General features: G+C 40.5%; 1 protein-coding gene across 2 annotated transcripts in view; it reads left to right on the forward strand.

The window, feature by feature from the left end:
- The window catches only part of wscd2 (WSC domain containing 2), a 52,574-nt gene extending 30,379 nt beyond the window's left edge, over positions 1-22,195 (forward strand). For both annotated transcript variants that reach the window (XM_078170740.1, XM_033618549.2), the window contains exons 2-9: positions 3,905-4,832; positions 9,003-9,117; positions 11,845-12,029; positions 14,116-14,237; positions 14,330-14,504; positions 16,372-16,536; positions 16,620-16,820; positions 21,620-22,195. In XM_078170740.1, the coding sequence (XP_078026866.1) occupies positions 4,442-4,832; positions 9,003-9,117; positions 11,845-12,029; positions 14,116-14,237; positions 14,330-14,504; positions 16,372-16,536; positions 16,620-16,820; positions 21,620-21,972 (1,707 nt within the window). In that variant the 5' untranslated portion in view covers positions 3,905-4,441 and the 3' untranslated portion in view covers positions 21,973-22,195. The remainder of the gene's footprint in view (positions 1-3,904; positions 4,833-9,002; positions 9,118-11,844; positions 12,030-14,115; positions 14,238-14,329; positions 14,505-16,371; positions 16,537-16,619; positions 16,821-21,619) is intronic.
- The last annotated feature ends 4,236 nt before the right edge of the window (positions 22,196-26,431 follow it).

Genomic DNA, 26,431 nt, shown 5'->3' on the forward strand with positions numbered 1-26,431 from the left:
CTTGCTCTGTGGGCCCCAGGATGCGGAAGACCCATGTAATTTGATACCACAGAAATTCAGCTTTTTTGGCTTTGTGTGCCAATGAGCAACTTTCATAAGAATGAATGGGAACCTGCCTCCAATGCTGTATCCAGTTCTCTTTATACATCCATGGCTCACACAATAAACTCACCTGGTAAAACAGTCTGCAAAATATGACTCACAGCACTAGGAATGTCATGGTAACTACTCTTGTTGGATGATATATTGTACCAGAAATAATTATGCTAAATGGTATTATTGTCATTTTAAGACCATTTCATGTGACTAATATAATGATAATATAATGGCATAATAATTCAAGTATGCCCTTTCAGAGAGCAGTGAACTTTTCATTCAACCAGAAATGATGGTGAAACGTGTCTAAGGATATTTTTTTTTCTGTTCATTTTGCTTAGGCGCTGTAATTAAGTACTTTAGGCACTGTGTCCAGTGATGGTCGAGAAAATCCTGCTGTGTATTCTGGCATCATGTTGGCTAATATTGTGATGACATTCTTCCATGAACAAACGTGCATGTTCACAACACACAAGGGTAATATTGTACGATATATGGACATGACCTTGATCTTTTTTGCTGATCTCGATAAGTCAATAACACAATTACCGTGATAGGCATACAAAGCACTGCTGTGCCTACAGTGTTACAGAGCTGCTAGTATGACAGCATAGACTTGGTCTTGTTTCTTTTTACCTCATGCAATATGAAGGATTGATAGCACCAAGAGTCCATCTACGCTCATGTTACTGTCATTTGAACCTGCAAATTAGCCACAAGTTCAATTTCATTTTTGTAACTGAGGGGATTAATTATTAACAGCAGTAATTAACCTGTGTGTGGCCTGGTTGCATATGTTAGAGACCGAGTGGTGCCACATACCCTGATGCCATTTTCTCCATCTGCTCACCCTCGTAAACCTTTTTACTGTGTTTTCAGAGCAGAAGTGCCTCGCTGCCTTTTAGCTTCAGCCACTCTAACATGCCCTGTGCACACAGCTTTAAAACAATGCTCTCCTGTGGACTGCAATCCAACCAAGAGGCCACCACACATGTTCAGGATAGTGTTTCCCTCCATAGTGAGTGAGGAGTAAGAGGCGCATTGAAATATGCAGTTTTATTTTTCTATTTAGACCTTGTAACCCTGTAGGGAAACTAGCCTAGATATGATTACATTTCTCAAAGGCAAACAAATTATTCAGTTTGAAACAAAGACTTTCTTGTTTGAGGGCATCTCGTTCGTCCTGAAATATGAATCATTTCTCCACTGACAAGGAGCGAAATACTGAGACAGGACTGAAAAATCGTCATGGTTACAGACAGAGTGTAGGAGTCACTTTTCAATAATGTTTAGACAGCTGTAGAAACAAATATAAGGAATTGTACCGTGTAACTGCATTCAATTGAATGTGAAATAGAGGCTGTTCATGGGAATGAAAAGATCACTGACATTCATTGATGTTTCAGACACAAACGTTCGAAGGAATAGTTGAAGAAATTTGCTTTCGTGCTGAGAGTTAGATGAAAGGGTCGATACCACTGTTGAGCCTTTCTGATAAATGCAAAGCTAGAACAAGGAGCTGAAAAGCTTAGCTTAGCATAAAGAAATAGTCAGGACTACAACACATCACATCCATCCATATGGATTAAACAAACAAGATATAACATGTCATAGTAATGAGCTAACTTTAAAGGTCTAGTGTGTGGGATTTAGTGGCATCTAGTGGTGAGGTTGCAGATTGCAACCGGCTGAAACTTCTTCCGTGAGGCAAGCGTATAGGAGAACTAAAATGAACGACACGAAAACACAAATGGCCCTACATTGAGACAGTTTTTGGGTTGCCTGTCCTGACAATATGGCAAGCTCAATGGGAGACGACCCACCTCGTATGTAGATATAAATGGCTCATTCTAAGATAACAAAAAATTCTTCTTGGTTTCAGGTAATTAGACACTAATCAAAACATAGTAATTTAATAATAATTTCTGCCAATATGACCTCCTAAATCCAAGACACGTAGCTGCAGCCACACTGTTTGGAGCCTACACAACACGTCACTACAAATCATGCCCACCACCAGTACAAAATGCACCAGCTATTTGAACCCTGCTACTACCTGACATAGTGAATAAATTCAAGGCAAAGTGTTGCAATAATGCACTTTATAATTCGTAATACATGAAGATGTGATTCATCTGATTAGAAACAAGATGTGACCCTTACCCTAATCCCAACCCCAACCACCTTGCTCTTAACCTAACACCTCAAAGCTAATTTAAGGCTAACCTAGCATTTTCTTCAGGGCTTACATTTCTGGACCAAGGAGCAAAGGGGGCTGATCGTGGACTGACGTGTGGGTATGGTGGGCGAGTATTGTAGCTGGTAGATGGGTCACGTAGCTGCTCCAGCTGTAGCTATACCTACTTGCTAAATCCTACACACTAGACATTTAAAGGTGTTGTTTACCCATTGCACCTCTGACACCATAACATTTTCTAGGACAGTGTAGTTAGAAAACTGCAAAGCCTGTACAAAAGAGACTCTTTTATGTCTTTTATGTCCTGAATGTGAACCCCACTAATATGATTTACTTTTTTTTATTATTATTATTATTATCTTTGACTCATCAGCTGCACCACCCCTCATTTATACCTCAGGAGATTTAATGTTTGTCATTTTGAAACTTACTGTGACTCAGGAAAAGAGATTTGACCTTAAAAATAACAAAATACTGAATTGTTAAAACACAGACAAAGTACATCAGTAATAAAAACCATCCTTGCCAGCGTTTAGAAGTCACTGAACAGGATACAGAGGCAAAGTTTGGAGAAGTCAGACAGGATGTGGATTCTCTTTGTGCATGGATGCTGCGGGTTCAAGCACACAAGCAGAATGTGATCCGTTTCTCCTTGAGGGTCTCAGACTCTTCCCAGACTACTTTAGGGAAAAGTAGAGGGGAAGCCAAGGGGGGGTCTGCTCTGTCGTCAAGGTTTCAGGTGACACGCATTCTGCGGATTTGTCCCAGGGCAGACAGAAAGCCACAAGGGCGAGTGTCCCCTTGAATGTTCTGGAAAATTCCCTTAACCCTGAGGAGTGTTGCATTACACCTTCCAATTGTAGCCTCCCGGGCTCGTCCCAGAACAGAGACTCCTTTGAGGGAGGCTGCCCAGGATTTGGGAAGTCGGGATTCAGCCGCTTTAAAAAATGGAGTTATCAGTGTAACATCATAACTTAATTATGATAAGACAAAGACAGTCCATTAAAGTGTACACTCTAGAGTTAATGGATGAGTCGACTTGTTGACCTCTGCATTCTTTGAACATCAAATGAGCCTGTTTGCTCTTCTCCTGTCACAGATTCACACAAATTATCCTCACCCTATATCATCCTGAATAATGTCTTCTAATTCCCTTCAATTCCTGTACACATTAGTTCCCAAAGACATCAGTGAAAATGCCGCAGGGTAGAGCTTTGTTTCTGTTTTCCCTCTCTCGGCTTAACCCAATTTATTAAAGAGTGAGCTTGTTGCAGTGAAGCTTTGCAGGCTGTTTTGTGCACAAACTAACATGACAGATAAGTTTCCCAGATACGTGATTGCTTTTAATCTCGTCTTTGCTTATCTCTGTTCCAAATTGTACTCCACTTAATATGAGTTTAATAGAATATGAAGGAATGAGGGCAGTTTAGCTTTCCTGTAACAACAGCAATAATGATGATGTGTTTCCCAGCAGGTGATGGGTGACTTCATCTTTTTGTAACCTGCTCATGTTATTTCTCCTTTTCCACGTGCGATAAGGGCTTACTCAGGTGTGTACTTATTCTTCCTTTTTTGTGTGTGTGTGTGTGTGTGTGTGTGTCTTTGCTGCAGATGGTGAGTCACGCCCTCTCTCTCGCTGAATAGCCAGCCTCACAAAGGCGAAAGGATCTCAGCTCAGCCAGTAAATAAAAACCCTCTTCCTTCTGCACAGCGTGGGAGAAAGTGCCACTGTGGCGCTGGTGTGGCATCTCAGTGGGCTGATAACTGGAGTGAAAGCGGTGTTGAGGGTTCATCTTTCACTCTGAGCCGCTCACCTTTCATGCCGTGGCCCCGGAGCTAGCTCTCAGGGCTGGACTGTCAGCGGGAAAGCAGAGAGACTCTCACGTGGACTTGATCGGCAGAGCTGCACAGTGCACAGGTGTAAAGCATCTTCCTCATGAGACTGAAGAGGCATACATGAAGGGGAAAGTCATGCTATTGTTTGGATGACCTTCATGCAGGATTAAGACACTTTATCTGACTTTTTCTTTGTTTCTGTTGGGGCCCAGTGGGGCTGTGTGGTGGGAACAGGGACAGCTGGTGTTAATTATTCTGCTTTATGAGTTTTCATCACTGGGAGAGCGTGTCTGAGTGGCAGGGGGAGCCAGCATGGCCAAGCCTCTGCTGAAGATACAGCGCTATTTCCGCAGGAAACCTGTCCGATTCTTCTCCCTCATCCTCCTCTACCTGACCGCCGGGAGCCTGGTCTTCCTGCACTCTGGCTTTGTCGGGGACAGTGGCCCCGGGGGCAGAGGGGGCCGTGACTCTTTGGTAGCATCAGAGATGGGAGGCCGGACTTCAGTGTCAGACACACGGGGGCTTGGCATCATGAGCAGAGTGTTTAAGGAGACCCGCAGGTCTGGACGGAGGTACGGCCCTCCGTGGATGAAAAAGGACAGACATGAGGGCCAGGACACGGTGCGCAGGCAGGGAGACTACACCAACAACTGGAACCGTGCACTTAAAGGACGCAGTGCCAAAGATGTGGACGATGGACGAGGTGGGTTACACCATGACTTCTTCACTTTGCTCTTGCAGTGCTTTTGTTTTCAGCTTGGCAATTTTCCAAATTCAACAACAGATCTTCTCCCACTTCTCAAAATTCAAAATGAGCTGATAAATTATAGAAGATGGTCAACATTTGCCCTTGACTTCTCCCACTTAAAAGAAAATCTATCAAAAGTAATACAATAATTCAGTGCAGTGCTCACTTAAGCAGATCAGCAAAACATAAATGGAATTTACTGGAACAGTAAGTGAATTTTAAATGAATCACAATGTGTGCCGGCAATCACAAAGATAATTGCAGTGTTGCAACATTAATGAATACTCAGTGTTTACAACTGGATTCTTGTGTACAATATTATTATAACAATAATTAGAATAAATAATTTCTTTTGTTGATAATGAGAATATTCAAGAAACAACTATTTAAAATATCATATGACAGGCTGATTTATGATAAATATTCACTGCAGTAACACGCAGGCAGCACTTGTTCCTTCAACACTTCATGTTAATATGAAACTGATCCAAAGCAATCTCTAATTACAAACCGCACCATCATAATGACTGAGAATTTCCAGTTGTAATTGGTCATGTAGGAAATCTCTTGAGAGTGGAGTGAGATGATGATTATGATTAAGTCCTCTGTCTCGTCTCAGAGTGAATCCTTCAAGGGTCTCACCCACAGGGCTTCAGCTGCAGCTTTGCCTGCTGCCACACAGTATGTGTTCGGCTGCAACATCACAGCATCTAAATAACTTCACGCAGGATTTACAGTTTTATCTCTCTTTTTATAGCAGCGCAGTTACAAAATCCTGTCAGGAAAGGTTTACATATAAACTCCTGAGTGGCATGTGACATCTTATCGAATTACCAAACGTTTTGAAAACACCAACATGAGGACAGGAAGTGTCTCTCTAGAGTCGACTGACTCTGACCTTGGATGGCACGAATATCCTGCTTACTTATTCCTTTCCAAATGAAACATGATCAAACGAGCTGATTAGAGGAGATCATTTACTCCTGGCTTACTTCTCTCTGCTTTTCTTACCCTGTCAAACACTCTCTGCACTGCTGGATGAAGTATAAATTATTAAACACAAAGTCAAACGGTGGATTTCTCCAACATGTATTCAAGAAAAATCCTCTTGTGACAGTTGTGCCAGACCCCTAGTCCTCTTTTCAGAAAGGAACACAATAGAAATACGAGTACTGGGATACTTTTAATTAAGTAAAAGCAATAATACCAATATGTTAAAATAATATGTTACATGTAAATATCCTTTATTCAAATAAATTATTCACATAAATATTATCATGAAAGTGAACTTAAAGCGCTCAAGGATTATTATTACTGATCGATTAACACGTAAGCACCATTTTATTATTGTAGTAATTTTAACTATCTGATACATTATTGGGCAGTCTTATAAATTGATCATGTGTTTTATCTGCAAAATCTTAATATTTTAGGTAAATATATTTGTCAGATAAATATCGGGGACTTAAATGTACAATAGTAACACTAGAATGCAGTGAAATATAAGTATAAAGTAGTATTAAAATGGAAATAACCAAACTTAAATACCTTTGATGTATAACACAAGTACAGTGCTTGAGAAATGTACTTAGTTACTTTCCACTGCAGGTGTTTAGACACTTAAAACATTCTTCCCATCATGGGAATCCAAAGATTTCGTAGATATCATTTTCAGTCTGCCCACAAAAATAAATAAAGCTTTGCATATTTCTTTAGTTAGAACTAATTTCCAAATGCATAAAGTATTCAGACTTTATTTGGGTAAAGTAGCAAACTGCATATCTTCCTGACGTTTTACCAAAGTCTGCATTAAGTGACGGTATTTGTGAATAAAAAAAAAAAAAAAAAAATCTTACGCTGAGCTGCTTTCCCCAACGTCACTTTATGCCGTTGCTGGCCGGCTTTTTCTTCATCCTGTAATGTTATCCCCACCACTCACACAATCACCATCTTTCTCAGCTGGGCTGCCTGTTACACCTGTAGAGACTGACCTCTGGTGGCATGTGCTGCTCACTACATCACCTCAATACAGCATCTCTGTATCAGTTTAACAGAAAGAGGGGCGTCTGTATTTTTGATGGTATTAAAAGTCATACCTTTAGGATTTCTAACTGGTTTACCCTGGTTTACTGTAATACCATGATACCCCCCAAGCTTAATGAAAAGTCTGCCATTTTAAGAGCAATTAGCATTTTAGCTACTTAATGTACTGTTGGGTGGTTTAATCTGTAACAGTGCTTTATACTTTAGAAACTGGACACAGTTTGTATGTAAAAACTTAATTTATAAAGCAACAAGTATTGCTATATACAAGCACCAATGTATGTATTGGATTAATGCACAGTCTTTTTCCCTGACATGTCGTGGAGTAAAAATACTCAAGGGAAGGACAAGTACGTCAAAATTGTAGTTGTAAGTTATAAACATCTAGTTCAACTACTGCTTAACTCAACACGTGCTATTTGGGTGTTTCTATTTATTCATATGCACGGCACCTTAAAATAGACACTGAGGAGCCATTCATTTTACTATCACTCCATTGTGGTTATGTGGGTTTCTGGTTTTCCTCCAGAGTGCAGTACAGGCAGGTGGAGAATCTAAACTGCCCATAAATATGAAACATAAGTGTGAGTGACTGCTGCTCCGTGTGTGCCAGCGTCGAGGCAGCCTCCCTGATTTTTATCTCACTCTACTCGGGGCCTCTCTGAGCCTGAAGAGAAAACAAATAAGTGATTCCATCACAAAAACTATGAGTCACAGTACAGTACTCTGCTTCACATTAAAGTGGAGAGTATTAGACAATAATGTATTTCTAGTGCACTGCTGAGCCATTTTTTCATTTTTTTTCCCAATTCAAGGTCAGGAAAACAAACATGTTTACAATGTACAGTATATTCAAGCTTTAGGGTGTCTGATCAAATAAAGGTCTCTCAGTCTGGCTCAGTCCTCCTCCTCCCCTCCCGCCCTGAAACACCAACCTCACAGGACTGCAGCTGAAAGTGATGATGGAGTAATTAGCAGCTTCAAAGCATTCGTTTGCTCTCATGCACCACTCATCACTCTGCAGTCTGAACCATCTTAAGCTTTTTCTCTCGTCTCACTGCAAATGCACTCATTCCCACTGGTTCACAATTTAATTTGGAGGGAATATTGCAGCATGAGATGCAGAGCACAGCACATAAACACATTTGCACTGTGTGGTGCAATGGCACAGAAGCATTCTGTGCTGAGGGGAAAACAGGAGTGGACTGGGGATAGCATATAGCTCAAACACTGTTGACATTGGTTTAAATGATCCACCAGATGCAGAGAGGTTATTGTGCATCGTTTGCATATTGAAAGTACAAAACAGATAATGATATCAGTTGCACATCTGATCTTTCATCATTTGCCCTCATAAAGATGAACTATACGATTCAAAATGAGCTCCCAGTTTCATTTAAATCAGCATTTCCCTTCATGATAAAGCAGATTATTTCCAGTGCAACAATAGTTAAGAGGAAGATTATAGCCGAGTCCTGCAGCACACCACATGCTGCACAAACCCAGGTCTTTAGTCCATAACAATTAAAGTAATGCAAGGGGACTAGGACCCATTTAGCTATGATCAGAGGCTCAGAGGGGTAATGGCACACCACAGATGGCAAGAGGCTTGTTTGTTAAAGGTATAGAGCCTGTGTAGTTCAGTTAAATAGAGAAACAGCGTTTTAATGAGTGGGAAGAAGCTGTTAAAGGGTTGCTGTATCCCTCTGCAGAGGTTCACTGGAGCCCAACCCCCACACATTCATGAAAAAAAAAGGAGCGAGATGACAGTTACAGTTACAGGCCACTAGAAGGGGATGTGTGTCTTTATAAATAAATAAAGATTCTGCCCCAGTTTGGACTCCTCATGTGCTCTGTTACTACACTGTGTCGGCATGTGAGGAAGACTACTGTTGCAGACAGTATTCACTTTTGACTCATTTGACTCCATTTACAAATGTTTTTTTTACTCTGTTGTACACTAAATGTAGAGTAAACATCATGTACTCTTTGTGTCTCTGTATTTCAATTTGAAAATATGTCTCTCCTTCGCTCCGTAATTAACTTCTATTTATATATATGTATGTTTTCTCTCTTTTTCAGCAAAGTATATTGGCTGCTACATTGATGACACACAGAAAAGAGCGCTGAGAGGAGTTTCCTTTTTTGACTACAAAAAAATGACTGTATTCCGTTGCCAGGACAACTGTGCAGAAAGGTACGACAGCAGCTAACAACACAAACACTCATCAATTACATATCCTCTCTTTTTTTTTTTAATCTCTGCTGTCGCGCTGATGAAATAGAGCTGACAGAGCAGAAGAGCTGATATGAACTTTAAAAATATCTGACATTAATTAAAAGGTACTTCCTCATCTTTGGAAACTATAAAAGTATAAAAATAGTTTCCTTGATCTGTGGTGTTTTATAGAACTGATGGCCAGTTAATGACCAATAGGTAACTCCCAAAACATACGGGGTTTCACCTGGACGGGCATGGCTTTGCAGGATGTAGCAGTGCAGTGCTGTCTCGGAGTGCAGGTTCATGCTTTATATGATAACCTGTGTGCACCTTAATGAGAATGAATTATATTGGTTTGATGAAAATGAGAAGAAGCATGGGCTAGTTTTGTTTCTAAAGCTTGTAAATTCTGCAACTTAGACTGGATAATATAAAGAATACATATATAGAATATACTGTAGACGTTTTCCTATAACTTGTATATTTGGTCTCGCACATATATACATGGAAACTGATAGTTTGCCTTGTAACCCTGTTTGGGCAGACATCTAACATTATTGATGCAAGATGCTACTCTGATATCAGAATACAGACCCCCTCCCCATCTGAGCAGATTTTTGATGTTGGACAATATTCAGTCCGTCTCTATGTCAATATATTTTAGCACTATGTGGTCGTACATATTTGTGAATATAATGTTATGATGGTCAGTCTGAGAATTTATCAGCAGTCAGGAAAAAGTCATTTGAAAACCTGCAGGACGTCTAGTCACGGTTGCAGCTGTGGCAGCAGTACAAAGAGCAAAAATCTAAGTGTATCTTTGTAAATTGTCATCACGACAAAATGAAATCATCTCTGTTTGAGGTTACAGTCAGGCGTGATGTCTCCTGTTTAATCTTGGGGTTAAGGCAAAGATTACGTTAATAAAGGTCACGTTTTTGCTAGTTTATCCAAGAAGTGGCGAGGCAACTCAGTGTGAGCCGGCGAGGATGCACATGAGGCACGCAGCACTCTGAGTGATGAAGGATGTAAGGAACAGCCCCTGGGTGAAACCCTGGGTTTTTAGGGAGTCCCATGGCCAATGCAGGCTTGTCACAGATATTAACATCAGCATATATACTGATGTGCAAAATACCCTCTTGCAGTTAGACAACCTCTCAAGGCCTATTTTAAGGGTCTTGCCTGCACAGTGACAACAAAAACAAGTAGAGAAGGCACTTGAGCTGCAATAAGAATCAGTGTATTCCATGTGCAAAGGGTTACACAATGGTGACACTCTTTGTCGCATTTTCTTATATCGTGTCACTCTTTTCACATGGAATCAATCAAGAGTCTTTTCTTCTCTTTTGTCAGTGTGCAGGCATTTCTCTGCCATAGGGGACTGCTGATTTATAGCCACACACACCTGACACTTTCTTTTGAAAAGGCTGGATTAAAGTGCACAGACCCTTTTGCAATTCTTTGGCCCTGTGGTAGCTGCCTGCTTTGCCCGGTTAATAGTCCGGCCTTGCATCCAACACCTTTGATGAATGAATAGGAGAGTTGACTGTGAGCCAGACCTTATGGACCAGCATCAGAGCTCAACCTCAGTTGTGCTCTTGTGGCTGTATGAGAGCAAATCCACACGGCCAGATTTCAAGTATCCTGTGAAAGGCTTTTCCAGAATGCTCTCATATCAGCACAATACTGACCATAGTTTTGGAATGACACGTTAAAAAGTCACATATTGATGTCATATGAAGATGTCCGCATATATTTGGCCACAATGAACACCCTCATGCAATTTTTGTAACTCAATTGGAGGTAGACCTGCTGCAGATTTCATTTATTTATTTTAATTTATATATATGTACATAAAAAACATCAGCTGATACGTTACCAAATTAGTTTGTAGATTCTTGGTGTTCTTCTGAGGTTAAAACGTAAAAAAATAATTATGTATGCTCCAGTTTTACAAGCATTTATTTCTCTGCTCCTCTCTTCCATATATCTCATTTCCCTCCATCCTCTCTCCCCCTCTGCTACCTCACCCATCTTTCTTTCACCTCTTTTCTCTCCCCGTGGAATACCGGGGGACGGCGCTCTCGAATGCATTGAATTACACCCATCACTGATTCACAGAGCGGAGAATAGGAACAGAGAGAGATGCTTGTTTTCAGCTCCGTCCTCCTCTTACTTCTCGCTTCTCGCTTCTCGCAGCCCGGTCGCCTCCTCTCCAGGAGCAGCGGGTTAATATAAACAGACAAACAAATGAGGGGTAACAGCACATAGTAGCGCACAGAGGCATGGGTTTGATTGACAGCCCAGGGGATTTGTCCTGTGTGAGGGGTGTGTTAGACGTCTAATTGCACCCAAAAGGCCCCTGGGAGTCAAATCCTCCACGCAGCAACAGAAGGGTGTGAAGAGACCTTGTGTGATGAATATAGTTTTCAAGCATATGAATAATTTCCTCTAGAGCCTTGCAGCATTTTCACCAAAGTAAGAGGTGTTGTTACGTTGGGATGCGTTCTCATCTTTACTTCAACATCCTCTGTGCAACATTTGTTTGGTTTTATTGATCACTGCTTATCCAGCTGCTCTGAATAATAATCTGTATTGGCCTGTGAAGGATTAAGAGACGTCAAAAAGCCTCAGAACACACACCGTCTCTCTGTTTTTCCTTCACTAACGATGCTGATGTTTTTTCCTTTCTCTGCCCTCCAGAGGGTACATGTACGCAGGTCTGGAGTTCGGAGCAGAGTGCTACTGCGGTCACAAGATTCAGGCGCCCAATGCATCAGATAGCGAATGCAACATGGAGTGCAAAGGAGAGAAGAGCAACCTGTGTGGAGGAGCCAACAGATTGTCCATCTATAGATTGGAGCTGAGCCAGGAGTCGGCACGTCGCTGTGAGTCTGACACTCTGCAACAACAACAAAAACTCCCACGGGCTTCACAGGAACAACGTGCTGCTCCACACAGGGCTGTCAAGGAGACACACAAGAGCACTGTCATGTCCATAATTTAAAAATATATGGTCACAAAAAATTCTTTAATTTGATGAATTGATGTTCATGTGCTGAGAAAAGATACAAGCAGACCTGAGTATACCAGCAGTATCCACTAAGGCACAAAGATGTTATTTCATATCCAGAAATGTAACAAGCCCGGCTGTTTGGAGGGAAAATATTTGTTTTATTTTGGGTTAATGCCACAGTTGGGAGCAGGCTGCTCTGTTGTGTTTACCTCTTTCCCCGGAGAGCTGTGCTACCTACGTAGGCCAGCCAGCCGTGGTCTGCATCCTAAACACTCGCTGCAGCTGGAAAACTGAAGTGAAGTGAAAGCAGGGCTGTTTAGCAGAAGTGAAAAAGATAATGTGTCAATTTTGTTCTTTTAAAAGTCCCGTGTGAGGTAACTTTTTACACCTTTTCCTTCTTCTTCTCTTTGCGCTTCCTTTTTCTCATCTACCCTCTGCTTCTTAGAAATAATCTGCTATTGTGAAAGGAGAAGGTTAGCCTGCACACCTATGGCGAATATTTAAGCAACTCTTGAATCTAAATGACCCTGGGGTATTGTAACCCCATCCAGTTCACTGCTGTTTGTTTATTGTTATTTTCATTTCTGCTTTTTTTTTCTCTCAGTTTGCCACCAGAACTGCTGAATAGGCTCTTCGTGCTTATGTTTTCACCTCTGACCCTGATCTTCGTCATGTGAACATCAAAGAGGAAATGCAGGAAATGTGTCGAGGTGGCCGTTTTGTGGTTTTCACCACCATTATGGTCACATGGCTGTTTTCAGTAAAACTTAACTCCTAAGATATTCTTGCAAAGCGATCATTCTGCGTTTATTTCTTAAGACTTTGTTTGAAATATGCGTTTGGATGCTGCACATGTGTGATAGTAGTCAACGGAGGAACAAAAACAGCCTCTCGGTTGATTTAAAAAGCTCTGCCGTATGCGAGGGCAGAGGCGGGTAACAGAGAGAGGATGCAGTGAAGATATACTGCAGGGAAATGAAGAGAGCAAGGCCATGACATTAAAAATGCAACTTTTAGTCGGGGAAAAAGGTCAAAAATAAATAAAACATTAGATACACTCACATGGCTGAAGCTAATTTGCAAGCGGTGTTACCTTGTTTTAATGCCTCACAGCACTGATAGTTAAGCGTAGCTCAGCAGACTTGGGGAGCTGCAGGTTTTGGTAGCATGAATAAATTCCGTAGACGCACAGGTCCATGTGCATATTTTATTCAGCGACATTTGAGCAAGCGAGTTGCCGTCATCATGGTATCTGTCACAGTAAAAAGCTTTTAGTGTGGTTTTCGTCCTCTGTTATTAAAGCTTAACCATCTGTTGACAGCAGAGAGAGCTTCACGTGCACACCAGCACAGCTGATGTGTTGACAGCCTGAAAAAAATGTGAAATGGATGTTTGGGGTTTTCTTCTGCAGTAACTTTATACAGTGGCTTTCATCCTCTAATCAAATGACACAGCCCACGATATGATCAGCGGTTTAATCCTGATTTAAACCCACTGTCTCTTTTCAGGTTGTTTTGGTTGGTTGTTTTCTTAAAAGTCATCCAGTTATTCTGTAAGATAAGATTTATGTGCAGAAGTAGCACCAGAAAAACCTAAAATAACAAAATCAAAGGATGAAACATCATCTTACAGATAATATCACAACTTCCTGTGAGAGAAAGAAGCAGCTCCTCTGTGCTGCTGTGATTCATGGTCCATCCATCAGACCAGAGTGAGGACCTGAGATTAAAGGTCATCATCACACTGCAGCGATGAGAGCGCTGCTATTGGTTGAGTCTGCTGGCAGGTCAGGGCCTCAGTAGACTGAGGGAGAGTCCCAGTGGGATCTCTTCATCAGGGGTCAGTGAATAGAGGCCAAGCTGATGGAAGCTGTGCTCAGTAACCATAAAACTGCAGTGTTTTTTGTTTTTTTTCTTCCTCACAATGAAAAACATTTTGGTTTCTTGTGTCTGTTTCAGACGGCAGTGCCATTTTCAAAGGGTGTTTCCACCGGCCAGACAATGTCACTCTGGCACTTCCCTTCAGCATGGTCATCCGAAACATGTCTGTGGACAAATGTGTGGACATGTGCACGGAGAGGGTGAGGGGTCTTTTTTTGGGGGGATGTGTGTATTAATGCATTGTACATAAGTGCGAGTGTGTCCTCAGTGTTTAATGGCAGTTGTACTTTAGGAGAAAACGCTGGCCGTCCTGGCTGGAGATCGATGTTACTGCGGCTTCCCAACTCCTCTCTTCTCTCTGCATGAGCTGGAGGACGAGGGCATGTGTCTCAACCGCTGCCACGGGGAAGAGTTCGAGAGCTGCGGGAACGAAGAGTACTTTGTGGTGTACCAGACGCAAGTTCAAGGTAACATTTTGTAGCTTGCAGCAGTATGCAAAGAGCACATTGAAATGAGAGGCATGTCAGGAAACCCAAGTATCAGCCACACCATGTGTGCAGGAAATAAAGACATGCACACTTTCAGCAGGGTGTACCAAGTGTGAAAATGTGGAGTTGTTGTGACCTTGAAAACACCCAACACCACCCCATGTTTGCCCTGATTTTTTTCACCTCTGTAGAACAGGTAAATATCTTATATAAAAAAGGATCATCTTATATATATACAAAAGTAACATTACGATGGCATATATTGCAGCTTTTAAAATCTTTTTCAACTGGAAAACTTTATCAATATCTGTCTTCTGTTATAAGATATTCAGTATGTTCATCTCACTTCAGTCATTTTTATTGCATCAAAATGTATCTAGTGGACTGAAAAAGCAATTGATTTTATCATTCTAGTAGGCTACCAAAAGTTTAATTTGTATTTGCAATAATAATCATTTATACAATAAAATAAATCAATACTTGCCGTCTGTGTATCGATATAATATCGCTACACAAAATATTGCGCTACTATGCTGTATTGATTTTTTTCTCCCACCCCTAATATTTACTGTTACCATGTGAAAGTTTATTTAGTTCAGCTGTAAAATATCCTGTTCCAGATGTACCGTTATCACAACACTTCAATAACCAAATTTCCGGCATCTCTATAAAAAAAATATTTTGAAACATAGGGTTACAGTTTTCCATACCGTGGTGCAGGAATGAGTCCTAAAACCCAAAAATTTCTAAGCTTTATGTATCTTATAAAGACGGTTGCTAAATGAGAACACAGAACGTCATCACGCTGAACACAACTTTACAGACTTGTTGTGGCAGCGACATGGAAGTCATGCTACCATAGTGTAGTTCGTTTATAGCCTAGCATTGGCTTTTTACTTCTTACAACTGCATTTATGCTTGAAAAGTTATAAAAGTGGTGTGAATTTGTCAGGATTAAGATTCTTGCTGAACAACACATGTAAATATCATAAACTTCTCTGAACCCCAGAGCTTATTTTCTGCAATGTTAAAAAAACAAAACAATGAAAAAAAACCCATAGGCTTTTCAGCAAAGGAACAAGGGCGACACTGACTTCCGCATCAGCCTACCAAAAAAACAAAAAAAAAACAAAAAAAAAACGCTATCCTTGCAGCACCCTATTATTCTCAAATATCACTACTAGCCACAGAAATCCAGCATTGGTGTGTCTCTAGCATATGCGTCATTGTGAACAGTGTTTCCCGAATGCAGCAGGCAGCTGTAGCTTGGATCAGCAGAAACACAGAGCCCAGTAAACAAAAAGGATGTTTATTGCTGTGAAGCAAAAAAACAAGAACAAGCCGCAGCGGGAAGTGAAATTCATGTAAATATACTGGACGAGTTGCACTCAAAGGTCTGCAGCTAAAGACTTTCTAGCTCCAGTATTTTTAGAGTATATTTTTAGAGTATTAACGTCACACATTTACGTCAGTAAGTGGGAATTGTTATTGTTAGGCAATATGTGATGAAGACGAAACAGTCAAGCTAACCCACGCAGAACAAAACATAACCAGAATGTGTCCATATTGACCTTTTCCTCCAGCGATGTTTAAATGTCTTTGCCACAAACTTCCAATGTTTCAGCATAACTTCTTTGTCTTTAGCCCCCTTTATTACAGAACTAAGCCCAAATCAGGAAGTGACTGACTTTCGGTATCTATTTGAAGCTTGATTGTGTTGAGCAACTTGTCAGTTGTTTTGCACCGTCACAGTTCGTGCCCCCCGTTCATGGCTGGAGAATGTTTTATTGTTTCAGTACATACAAGAAATCATTAATGAAGCCTGGTGTTCTTTGTGTTGTGTCAGATAACCGCTGCATGGACCGGCACTTCCTCCCCAGTCGTGCCAAGCAGCTGGTGGCACTCGCCAGTTTCCCCGGAGCTGGCAACACCTGGGCTCGCCACCTCATAGAGCTCGCCACCGGCTTCTACACCGGCAGCTATTACTTTGATGGCTCCCTTTATAATAAAGGTAGGCTTTGACATTCATCTGATGTGATTCACAAACCTCTGAGGATTAAATCTATTCACTGTGGGATTGTAAATGTTTCACAGGATTTAAAGGGGAGCGGGACCACTGGCGAAGTGGAAGGACGATCTGCATTAAGACACACGAGAGCGGCAGGAAGGAGATTGAATCCTTTGACTCCAGCATCCTCATGATCCGAAACCCTTACAAAGCCCTCATGGCTGAATTTAACAGAAAATATGGCGGCCACATTGGATTTGCCTCGCAGGCCCACTGGAAAGGGAAAGGTGAGCCGTTATTGCCACAATAGCGTACAGTATTTACCAAACTGTTGTACCAAGTTTCATTTTCCGACCAACTGCAAGATTGTCATGTGCAGGTTGACTTTGAGTAAAGCTTTCAAACAAATGGAGTCCTCATTTTGATAACTAAAACCATAATAGTTAAGACAGTTTATGAGGCAAAATGTAGGAATCTGTGAGCATGTGACCAAAATCTGTCCAGCTGAAGGGCAAATTAGAGTCTCAGTCCTTAAACTATTGTTTCTCAGCAGTTTTAATCTCAGTCATCCAATAAAGAAAAGACAAAACTTCCTCCAGCTCTACTGAATAAATTAAATGGAAGTCTAAATTTGCCCCCATTGTCTTAAGTGGGATTATGTGGTAATATTCTGTGGGAAATGATCTATGGTGATGTAAAATGGCGAGGAAATGGAGGAAATGAGCAATAAACCAAGGGCTGGTTTTGACCTTAGAAACCATTGCGGCTGAGCACAAAGTTTTGAAACAGTTCCAAAACCATTGCCAACATGATATCGAGCACGATCTCTCTGTTTATAAAAATGAGAAATGAAACAATTGGCCAACCAGCCACAACCTCAGTCATTCTTAGTCAGATCATGAGTTGTGTGACCAGGTAAGAGCAGCTTGTTCCTCATACTCTCGTGCTACATTTGATTAGGAAATGTGACCAGACCGTGTGTATAAAAAAAGTGTTTGGCATGTAACCCCTCATAGAAATGTATTTAAATGCACGAGATTCAACATTTTAACTTGTGAGCTTTAAGGCCCAGACACAAAGCGACATCAAGGAACGAGTGGCAATGAAGGCCGGCTGTTGCATTGCCTCACGTTGCCTGTGTCTTGACCAAAAAGTTGCACTATACACAATGCAAAGACTTCAGCCATCCAACACATACCTTCTGTGCCTGCATGAGAGGAAATGTCTGTCTGTATTCTCCATTCAAAAAGAGAAACCATAAGACAAACAGGACAGATTCAAGATGCTAGTTAGCCAGTTAGCACATTAACAGCACTGTCCAATGCTGAAAGAACAAAATGGTATTTACCCTGCGCTAGTGAACAATGACACAAACACTTACGAACCGTTTCTGCTAAAGAACTCAATGGCTAAAAAGTAATCTTACAAAAACCACATGGTTAGGGGTAGGAAAACATGTTTTGGCTCAAAATACTCTAGTATTAGTAGTAGTTTAGTTGTTACAAACATGAATGGACACGTCCTGAGCTCTTGTCAAAGAACAGTTTTCTGCTTGTCTGCTGCTTGGCAGCTGTCTCACCTAGTTGCACACCATCTGCCATTGCTTCCTCATGAGAAATTCAGCGCATATACATGTCCTCTGAAGTACAACAATTTAGAAACGTACAAATGTGACATATTTGCTGTTTGCAGAAAACATACGATGCCAAGAAAATGTTTCTGGTGACTGACTGTGCAGATTGTTTTTGTTACAGCATGTCAGTGACTTCCTCAAAGATTATGCTCAAGAAGTACAAATATATTGTTATGATTTCTGTAGTAATCAGCTGCTTGATTTATGCTATTTGTATTAATATATTGTATTAAGGCAGCGCACTGTTACAGATTTAATTCCTTTTTGCCCATTTGGACATTTTGTCTGATGTCCAGTGCGTCATCGTGCATTGTGCAACCATTTCATAATGTGTCAGCACAATTTAGTCAAGTTAAATTCCTCTTGAGTCTCCTTGATGATTACAAGAGTTTATTAAAAACGTCATTGTTCACGGCATCTTTACAGACATGGAGTCTCTGGGTCCAGTAACTCTTTGTCTGTGAGATTGTAAGCCCTTTGCTGAGAAGATATATTTATATTTCATGCATATTCTGCTTTTCTCAGCTCATTCACCCTCCTAAGTGTGTCTTGGTAACCATGGCAACTGGTTTTGTCTGGTCCGTGTACCGTCTCTCTTACTTTCTGTGAGGTTTAAATCGATTTTCCAGAGGCTGGAGAGAGTTGCCGACCCAGCAGTTGTCTCTCTTTGTGGAAACATCAGCACATTTGGCCTGCCATTTCCAATGAGTGTTTATTCCTTCTGTTGGTGGAGAAATGATGCAGTGACATCAGTAAAGAGAAAGGCTTTTTGACAGCTGCCACTTCGAATTCAGAGAGAGGATCCAGTTGGAGAGTCAGCGTGACATTGTGTTCGGGACGCCACATGTACGATTTGATGCACTCACCTCTGCAGGGGGAGGCTGTGGGGCTCAGATGATGTTACTGACACTGATGCCTTCCAGGGTGGCCCCATAAAGTCAACTCAGGGGCGAGTGTAACTTATTTTGGAGGACATGTCATTTGGCAAAGCACAGTCGGTTGTTTTTCAGTGTTATCTGGTGGCTTTAAAGGCTCTTACATAAACCCCTTCATTTGGATTTTTAAAGTCAGAACGTTGCTAATAAGAACATATTAACTGAGTCTGATATTCAGATGTCAGCACAACAGGATGTTCACGGGGAGAACGCCAACTATTTTGGTTCCTTCTTATTTCAAGCTCCGGTTTCTTTTGAAAGCGTGATAGTGAGGAGAACAGAAGCAGTGTGGTCAGAGATGCAGTGTTTCTATACAGCTGGTTGCGTTTTTAGATGCAGCATATAATATTCTGTCCACTGTGCGTCTCTCGTTGGTCTCTGAGACAGCACTGCAAACTCAGCAGGCTTTAAACTTTAACGACAACCTCTCCTAACAGTAAAGATGCGTGCTAATGCAACACAGCCCCTGCCAGCAGCCACTTTCATGGGCCAGTAGATTATCAATAAGTAAAAGTTGCAAGCAAAGGAGTTTCCCACAGTACCTCTGCAGTTTGACTGACAACCATCTCCACTTTACTGTCCAAACATCTCAGACATGACTGAATGTTCCCTGCATTGAATTGCGCCAGACGTTTCGAGCTAAATGACATCAGTTAGGCTATCATGAATCACTTCCCCTTGACTCTTTAATTCCTTCTGAAAGTAAGCTTTAGAGGTGAATATATTTGAGTTAATGCTGAGTTATGCTTATACAGTTCAGTATTTACATATTTAAGTTTACAGAGCTGATTATTTATATATTTACATGTTTAAATACTTTTCTCAGTGACACAAAAAACCCCTCTGTGGTTTTCCTCTCATTAACCTCAGCGTTATTTGTCATTGCTTCCGTTTGGTTCGTCCAGTGACATGTGAGTCAGGCAAAAGAAAGTGTTGTTGTGAAGCAGATGAAGTGTAAAGATAAGTGACTATGTTTACATGCATAAAACAGTTTTTGCAACGAAACATTCCAATGAAACTCTTTACGTGGCAAATGAAAATTAACATTCCACTAATATTTGCATTTACATGCAGCCGTGCATTCTCAGATTAACGTACCCTAACATGTCTTTTAACACATCAAAATATGGAAAAGTGAAACAGCTGGAGTTGTCCGTGCCATATGCTTCTTTGCATCAAAAAAGGATTTTGTTTTTCACCAGGGACAGACTGGTTTGACCATGCAAACATCTTCCTCTTTCACTCCTTCAACCACCTTCTTGAAAAGGCTGGCGTTGCAACATTTGCATAAATCCAAAAACCTGTTGATATCCAAGTGTTTCATAATGTTTAAAAGTAGGTGTGTTTTTGCTTCTGACCAGATATGTATGTGGGCTTTTCTTTTGGACATGCATCTCTCCCTTATAGTCTTGCAAACTGTTGGCTAATCGGTTTGTATCCAGGACAACGCACAGAGCCGATTTTATATAGACAGGAGGCCATGTGACGCAAACTGCTGTAAAAAACCCCTTTTGAGACGTATATTCTGAATGGACTGTATAGATGTCCAAAAAATGCTCCCAGAACTGGAAACTGTTTCATCTGGAAAAAGGCCTAATTTGGAAAATCCAAACAGATTATGCTGTTTACATGAGCTGTATTAAATTCAGAATATTGTCGTATTTGGATTAAAAGTGGAATATCACTGTGTACGTAGGCAAAAGCATCCTTCTGTTTCATCTCAATAAGAGTGATCCACCCAACACATGTTGAAGTCATTTTTGCATTTTGTTGATGCTTTGCTATGAGATCAGGGCATGTGTTTACCAAACTGACATTTTAGATTCACATAGGAGCTAAAAGTTAAACTCTATAAATTGTACTCCTAAAAAATAAAAGCTATTTAACCAATTTATTGCAACATAAACATACTTGTCTTGACAGCTGCAGCTTTGTTGCATAAGCTGTTATATCTAAATTCACATTTGAAACAAATTCTTATTTCGTTATCTGCATTTTGTCAAAAATGATACAGAATTCTCCTTTTATGAATTTTCTTTTGTCATTATTTCCTTTTATTTCATCCCCATTTATATATTTACATCATATAAATCTATTGGATTGTTGTTAATTTCACATAGTAATTGCTTGCTAATAGATTTTATACAAAAATGAATAAGGGTTTTTAAAAAAAGAACAATCTGGTAGTTGTAAGATGAATCATTGTGTCTTTTCTCTAAGCAGTGCGAGTAACTGTGTCCTCCTGAGAGCTACTCTTAAACATTACTCCTAAAAGTCACTGTAATTAGGTTTAAGTTTCTTGATAAATGTGCCTTATTCTTTAGTCTTAGCAAAGAACTTTTTACTTGCTGTTTTTTAATTGTAATATTCAAAAGTTTGATGAATACAGAGCCTAATTTTATCAGGAAGATGATCTGAGTGCTTCTTTCTTGAATTTGCGCCATATTATTTTTATTCAGTGCAATGACACCCACATGTCCTTGTTGATTCATTTTCTGTACTCTCATCTGTCCTGCAGAGTGGCCCGAGTTTGTGAAGAACTATGCCCCTTGGTGGGCGTCCCACACGTTGGACTGGCTGAATTATGGGAAGGTCGTCCACGTGGTCCACTTTGAGAATCTGAAGAGGGATCTGTTCTCCCAGCTGAAAGGGATGGTCCAGTTTCTGGGTTTGAAGGTTTCTGAGGACCGCCTTCTCTGTGTGGAGGGCCAGAAGGATGGAAACTTCAAGAGATCGGGGCTGCGAAAGCTTGAGTATGACCCCTATACTCCGGAAATGCGAGCGAACATCAACGAACTGATTAGAACAGTAGACGCTGCCTTGAGGAAAAGGAACATGTCTGGAGTTCCAGAGGACTATATGCCAAGATGATATATGTGATCCCCTCATTTTTCTTTCATCCTCCTTTAATTGGACTGTTCTGTCAACAGACTCTGCACCACATTTTGTAGGATTACATGACTTAGATAGCTCTTTCAGTTATTTTCCTGTGAACATACAGTACAGGCCAAAAGTTTGGACACACCTTCTCATTCAATGCGTTTTCTTTATTTTCATGACTATTTACATTGTAGATTCTCACTGAAGGCATCAAAACTATGAATGAACACATGTGGAGTTATGTACTTAACAAAAAAAGGTGAAATAACTGAAAACATGTTTTATATTCTAGTTTCTTCAAAATAGCCACCCTTTGCTCTGATTACTGCTTTGCACACTCATTCTCTCCATGAGCTTCAAGAGGTAGTCACCTGAAATGGTTTCCACTTCACAGGTGTGCCTTATCAGGGTTAATTATTGGAATTTCCTGCTTTATCAATGGGGTTGGGACCATCAGTTGTGTTGTGCAGAAGTCAGGTTAATACACAGCTGACAGCCCTATTGGACAACTGTTAAAATTCATATTATGGCAAGAACCAATCAGCTAACTAAAGAAAAACGAGTGGCCATCATTACTTTAAGAAATGAAGGTCAGTCAGTCAGTCCGGAAAATTGCAAAAACTTTAAATGTCTCCCCAAGTGGAGTCGCAAAAACCATCAAGCGCTACAACGAAACTGGCACACATGAGGACCGACCCAGGAAAGGAAGACCAAGAGTCACCTCTGCTTCTGAGGATAAGTTCATCCGAGTCACCAGCCTCAGAAATGGCAAGTTAACAGCAGCTCAGATCAGAGACCAGATGAATGCCACACAGAGTTCTAGCAGCAGACCCATCTCTAGAACAACTGTTAAGAGGAGACTGCGCCAATCAGGCCTTCATGGTCAAATAGCTGCTAGGAAACCACTGCTAAGGAGAGGCAACAAGCAGAAGAGATTTGTTTGGGCCAAGAAACACAAGGAATGGACATTAGACCAGTGGAAATCTGTGCTTTGGTCTGATGAGTCCAAATTTGAGATCTTTGGTTCCAACCGCCGTGTCTTTGTGAGACGCAGAAAAGGTGAACGGATGGATTCCACATGCCTGGTTCCCACTGTGAAGCATGGAGGAGGAGGTGTTATGGTGTGGGGGTGTTTTGCTGGTGACACTGTTGGGGATTTATTCAAAATTGAAGGCACACTGAACCAGCATGGCTACCACAGCATCCTGCAGCGACATGCCATCCCATCCGGTTTGCGTTTAGTTGGACGATCATTTATTTTTCAACAGGACAATGACCCCAAACACACCTCCAGGCTGTGTAAGGGCTATTTGACCAAGAAGGAGAGTGATGGAGTGCTGCGGCAGATGACCTGGCCTCCACAGTCACCGGACCTGAACCCAATCCAGATGGTTTGGGGTGAGCTGGACCGCAGAGTGAAGGCAAAGGGGCCAACAAGTGCTAAACACCTCTGGGAACTCCTTCAAGACTGTTGGAAAACCATTTCAGGTGACTACCTCTTGAAGCTCATGGAGAGAATGCCAAGAGTGTGCAAAGCAGTAATCAGAGCAAAGGGTGGCTATTTTGAAGAAACTAGAATATAAAACATGTTTTCAGTTATTTCACCTTTTTTTGTTAAGTACATAACTCCACATGTGTTCATTCATAGTTTTGATGCCTTCAGTGAGAATCTACAATGTAAATAGTCATGAAAATAAAGAAAACGCATTGAATGAGAAGGTGTGTCCAAACTTTTGGCCTGTACTGTAGGTCGAAGCTGTAGTGAGAAGAAATCAGTGTCTTTACTATTTTAATTTTATATTCATGTTCTTTCATTTTCTGTCAAACCTCAGCAGCTTCATGCATTATAGAAGAGGCGTTATGTTTTTCATTTTGGCTGAATGAAAAGCACTTCTTATCCTGCTCTATGCACATGTGCTGTGTAGGCATGTGCACATGCCTTAACATGAGGACGGTATAAAAGCTGTGACGACAGAGAGACTCGTCCGACTGCGCCGGGTGATTTGTTGCCAGTGAAAGAACATGTTACCCAAAAGATATTACACAATACTGCAAAATGTGTTACATGAGCTTATTTTGTGCAAAACAGATTTATGAGAAATCAGATCATTAAAATTCTTCTGCTGCTATCACAGTTACAGAAAAATACTATTTTATACATAAAAACTTTAAAACATTTAGCCCTTTGTCAGAGGGGAAAATGCAATGTGCAGGCTATAACTACCTGCTGACGATACTGTGTGTTTCCACGTTTTTGTAAGTTATTGGACTTACAGTATGTTAGAGGAATCTTGTTTTCAACGATGAAGAGGTAAAAGACTCAGCTCCTCGTATTCAAGAAGATGAATAATCCCTCTTGAAGGCACTGACTCAAGGAGAGAAGAGGATTTATCTCAACAGCATTTATTTATCTCGGGTGTGCAGTGCACATGTTGACTAATTTGGTTGTGGATATGTTTTCTTAACACTGGACTCGATGCAGAAATCCAAAAAGCACTTCGCTGTGCAACACTTGCCCCAAAGATCACTGAGGAATTAGGCGTTACACTCGTGTTATAGATTGGAGGTTACCTTTAGCAGTAGTGATCGTTATACATTTATTTTATGACAGTTAATCATACTGAATGTGAAAACTGTTTTTTTTTTTGTTTTATTGCTTTGTTGTAAGAAGAGCTACCAAACATTTAAAGCTGGTGATAATTTACTCTTACTCTTAAAAAAAAAAATCCACAATGTGTGAGAAATCCTGCTCAGATTTCAAAAGCAGCACGTCTTATAAACGGTACTCAATGTGCTATGCCATATGCTTAAAAATGAACAAGTATATATATAAATATACACATGAAAATATATGAATAAATAATTAAATAAATAAATAAATAAAATCACTGGTGACTGAGAGCCAGAAAACAGTAACTGACTTCCATTTTCAGAATGATATAAATATATTTTTATAGTGTGCGCTGACACATCAACAATATTTGTATTGCAACAAGCAAAACGGGAGAAGTTGTTTCTATTTTTAACACATGCTTTAAACTTTATTGGCTCCAGCTTTCATTGACAAGCCGGCACTTTCTGAACATAGGTGTCACATTTGAATGTATTTTCTATGGAATGAATGTAATGTGATAAGGCCCAATAAATGAGTACATGACATGGTCTGCTTTGGTCGACTGTAATTTCTGAAGAAATGTGGGAATGAGTACTAAATGCATGATTATGTGTTTTTGAAAACGTATTGTAAATCTCACTACAGTCTCTCCAAGCTCCTCCAATACTAAGCCTCTGAATGAATAAAAGTACAGTAGTACTTGGTTTCCAACAACCCAGATTTCTCCTTAGTCATTAATTCAAGGTCCACACAGTTAAATTAATTCAGTGTCATACTTGCGTTTGGCCGTGTTTAAGCTAGTTTGCTGTCTCTGTTAAGTAGCTGTCAATAAGTCACTCACTCTACTGCAGGAAACAGCACTTTAAAATAAAACTCCATGCTGGAAATTCACTGTACTTCAAAATAAAATGTGTTTTTCTAACTTGACACGTTCATGAGTCCATTCAGGATGGACCCATGACCCTCTTTTGGACCGAGACCCACCAGTTGGGAACCACTGACTTAGAGTACATTTAGAATAATAAGTATACTAACATATAAATAAGTATACTAACATATAAATATATAAAAGTAAAATTATCACTACATGCAGTGGTTTTATGGTTGAGTGAAGACTTGGATTTCCTGTAAAACACAGACAAGGTTAGACAGCCAGCAGATCAAGCCACATATTTTTATATAATATATATGATATATATTTTTTACCACCAATGAGCACTCAACACCAAGTGTAACTGAGGCTTGTGGAAATGCAGTTGTGTTTGCAGGCATCTGAGTGTAAACCAAAGTACTAGTGTTGGTGCTAGATGACGGGTGTCAAACATATGGCCCACAGGCTAAAACCGTCCCATCCGGCCCACTAAATGACTTTGTACACCTAATATTGATGCACGTGTGAAGGCTCAGAGGTCCCAGGTTAAACAGTGATGAGGTACTTCATGTAAAAGACAGTTCCACCCTGAGAAGAATATAGTTCTCTAAAATAAATATAAATACTTACTGTGGTCAAATTTAAAGATATTGAACATTGTGTAAAATCTGTATCGGACCTTCATCTTAAAAAAATATTGGTGGAACCCTGCTGCTAAGGAGCTTCATAAAGTTTTAATTTGTAAATGGTTTGTAAGGCAGGGGATAACTGAACCTGCTTCTTTATTAGCTTCCACTTTAGCTTGGTTATGTGGTGATGCAGACATTACGACACAGGAGTGGAAATGTATGGAAAAATGCACATGTATTGACAGTGAGAAGTAGACTGACTAAATGTGGAAAAACTGAGACATACTGTTGAAGCTGAATTTATTTTTCTGAAAATATCTCAGGCTATTTATCATC

Source organism: Epinephelus lanceolatus, chromosome 9 (assembly GCF_041903045.1).
Source record: "Epinephelus lanceolatus isolate andai-2023 chromosome 9, ASM4190304v1, whole genome shotgun sequence".
Lineage (NCBI taxonomy): Eukaryota > Metazoa > Chordata > Actinopteri > Perciformes > Serranidae > Epinephelus > Epinephelus lanceolatus.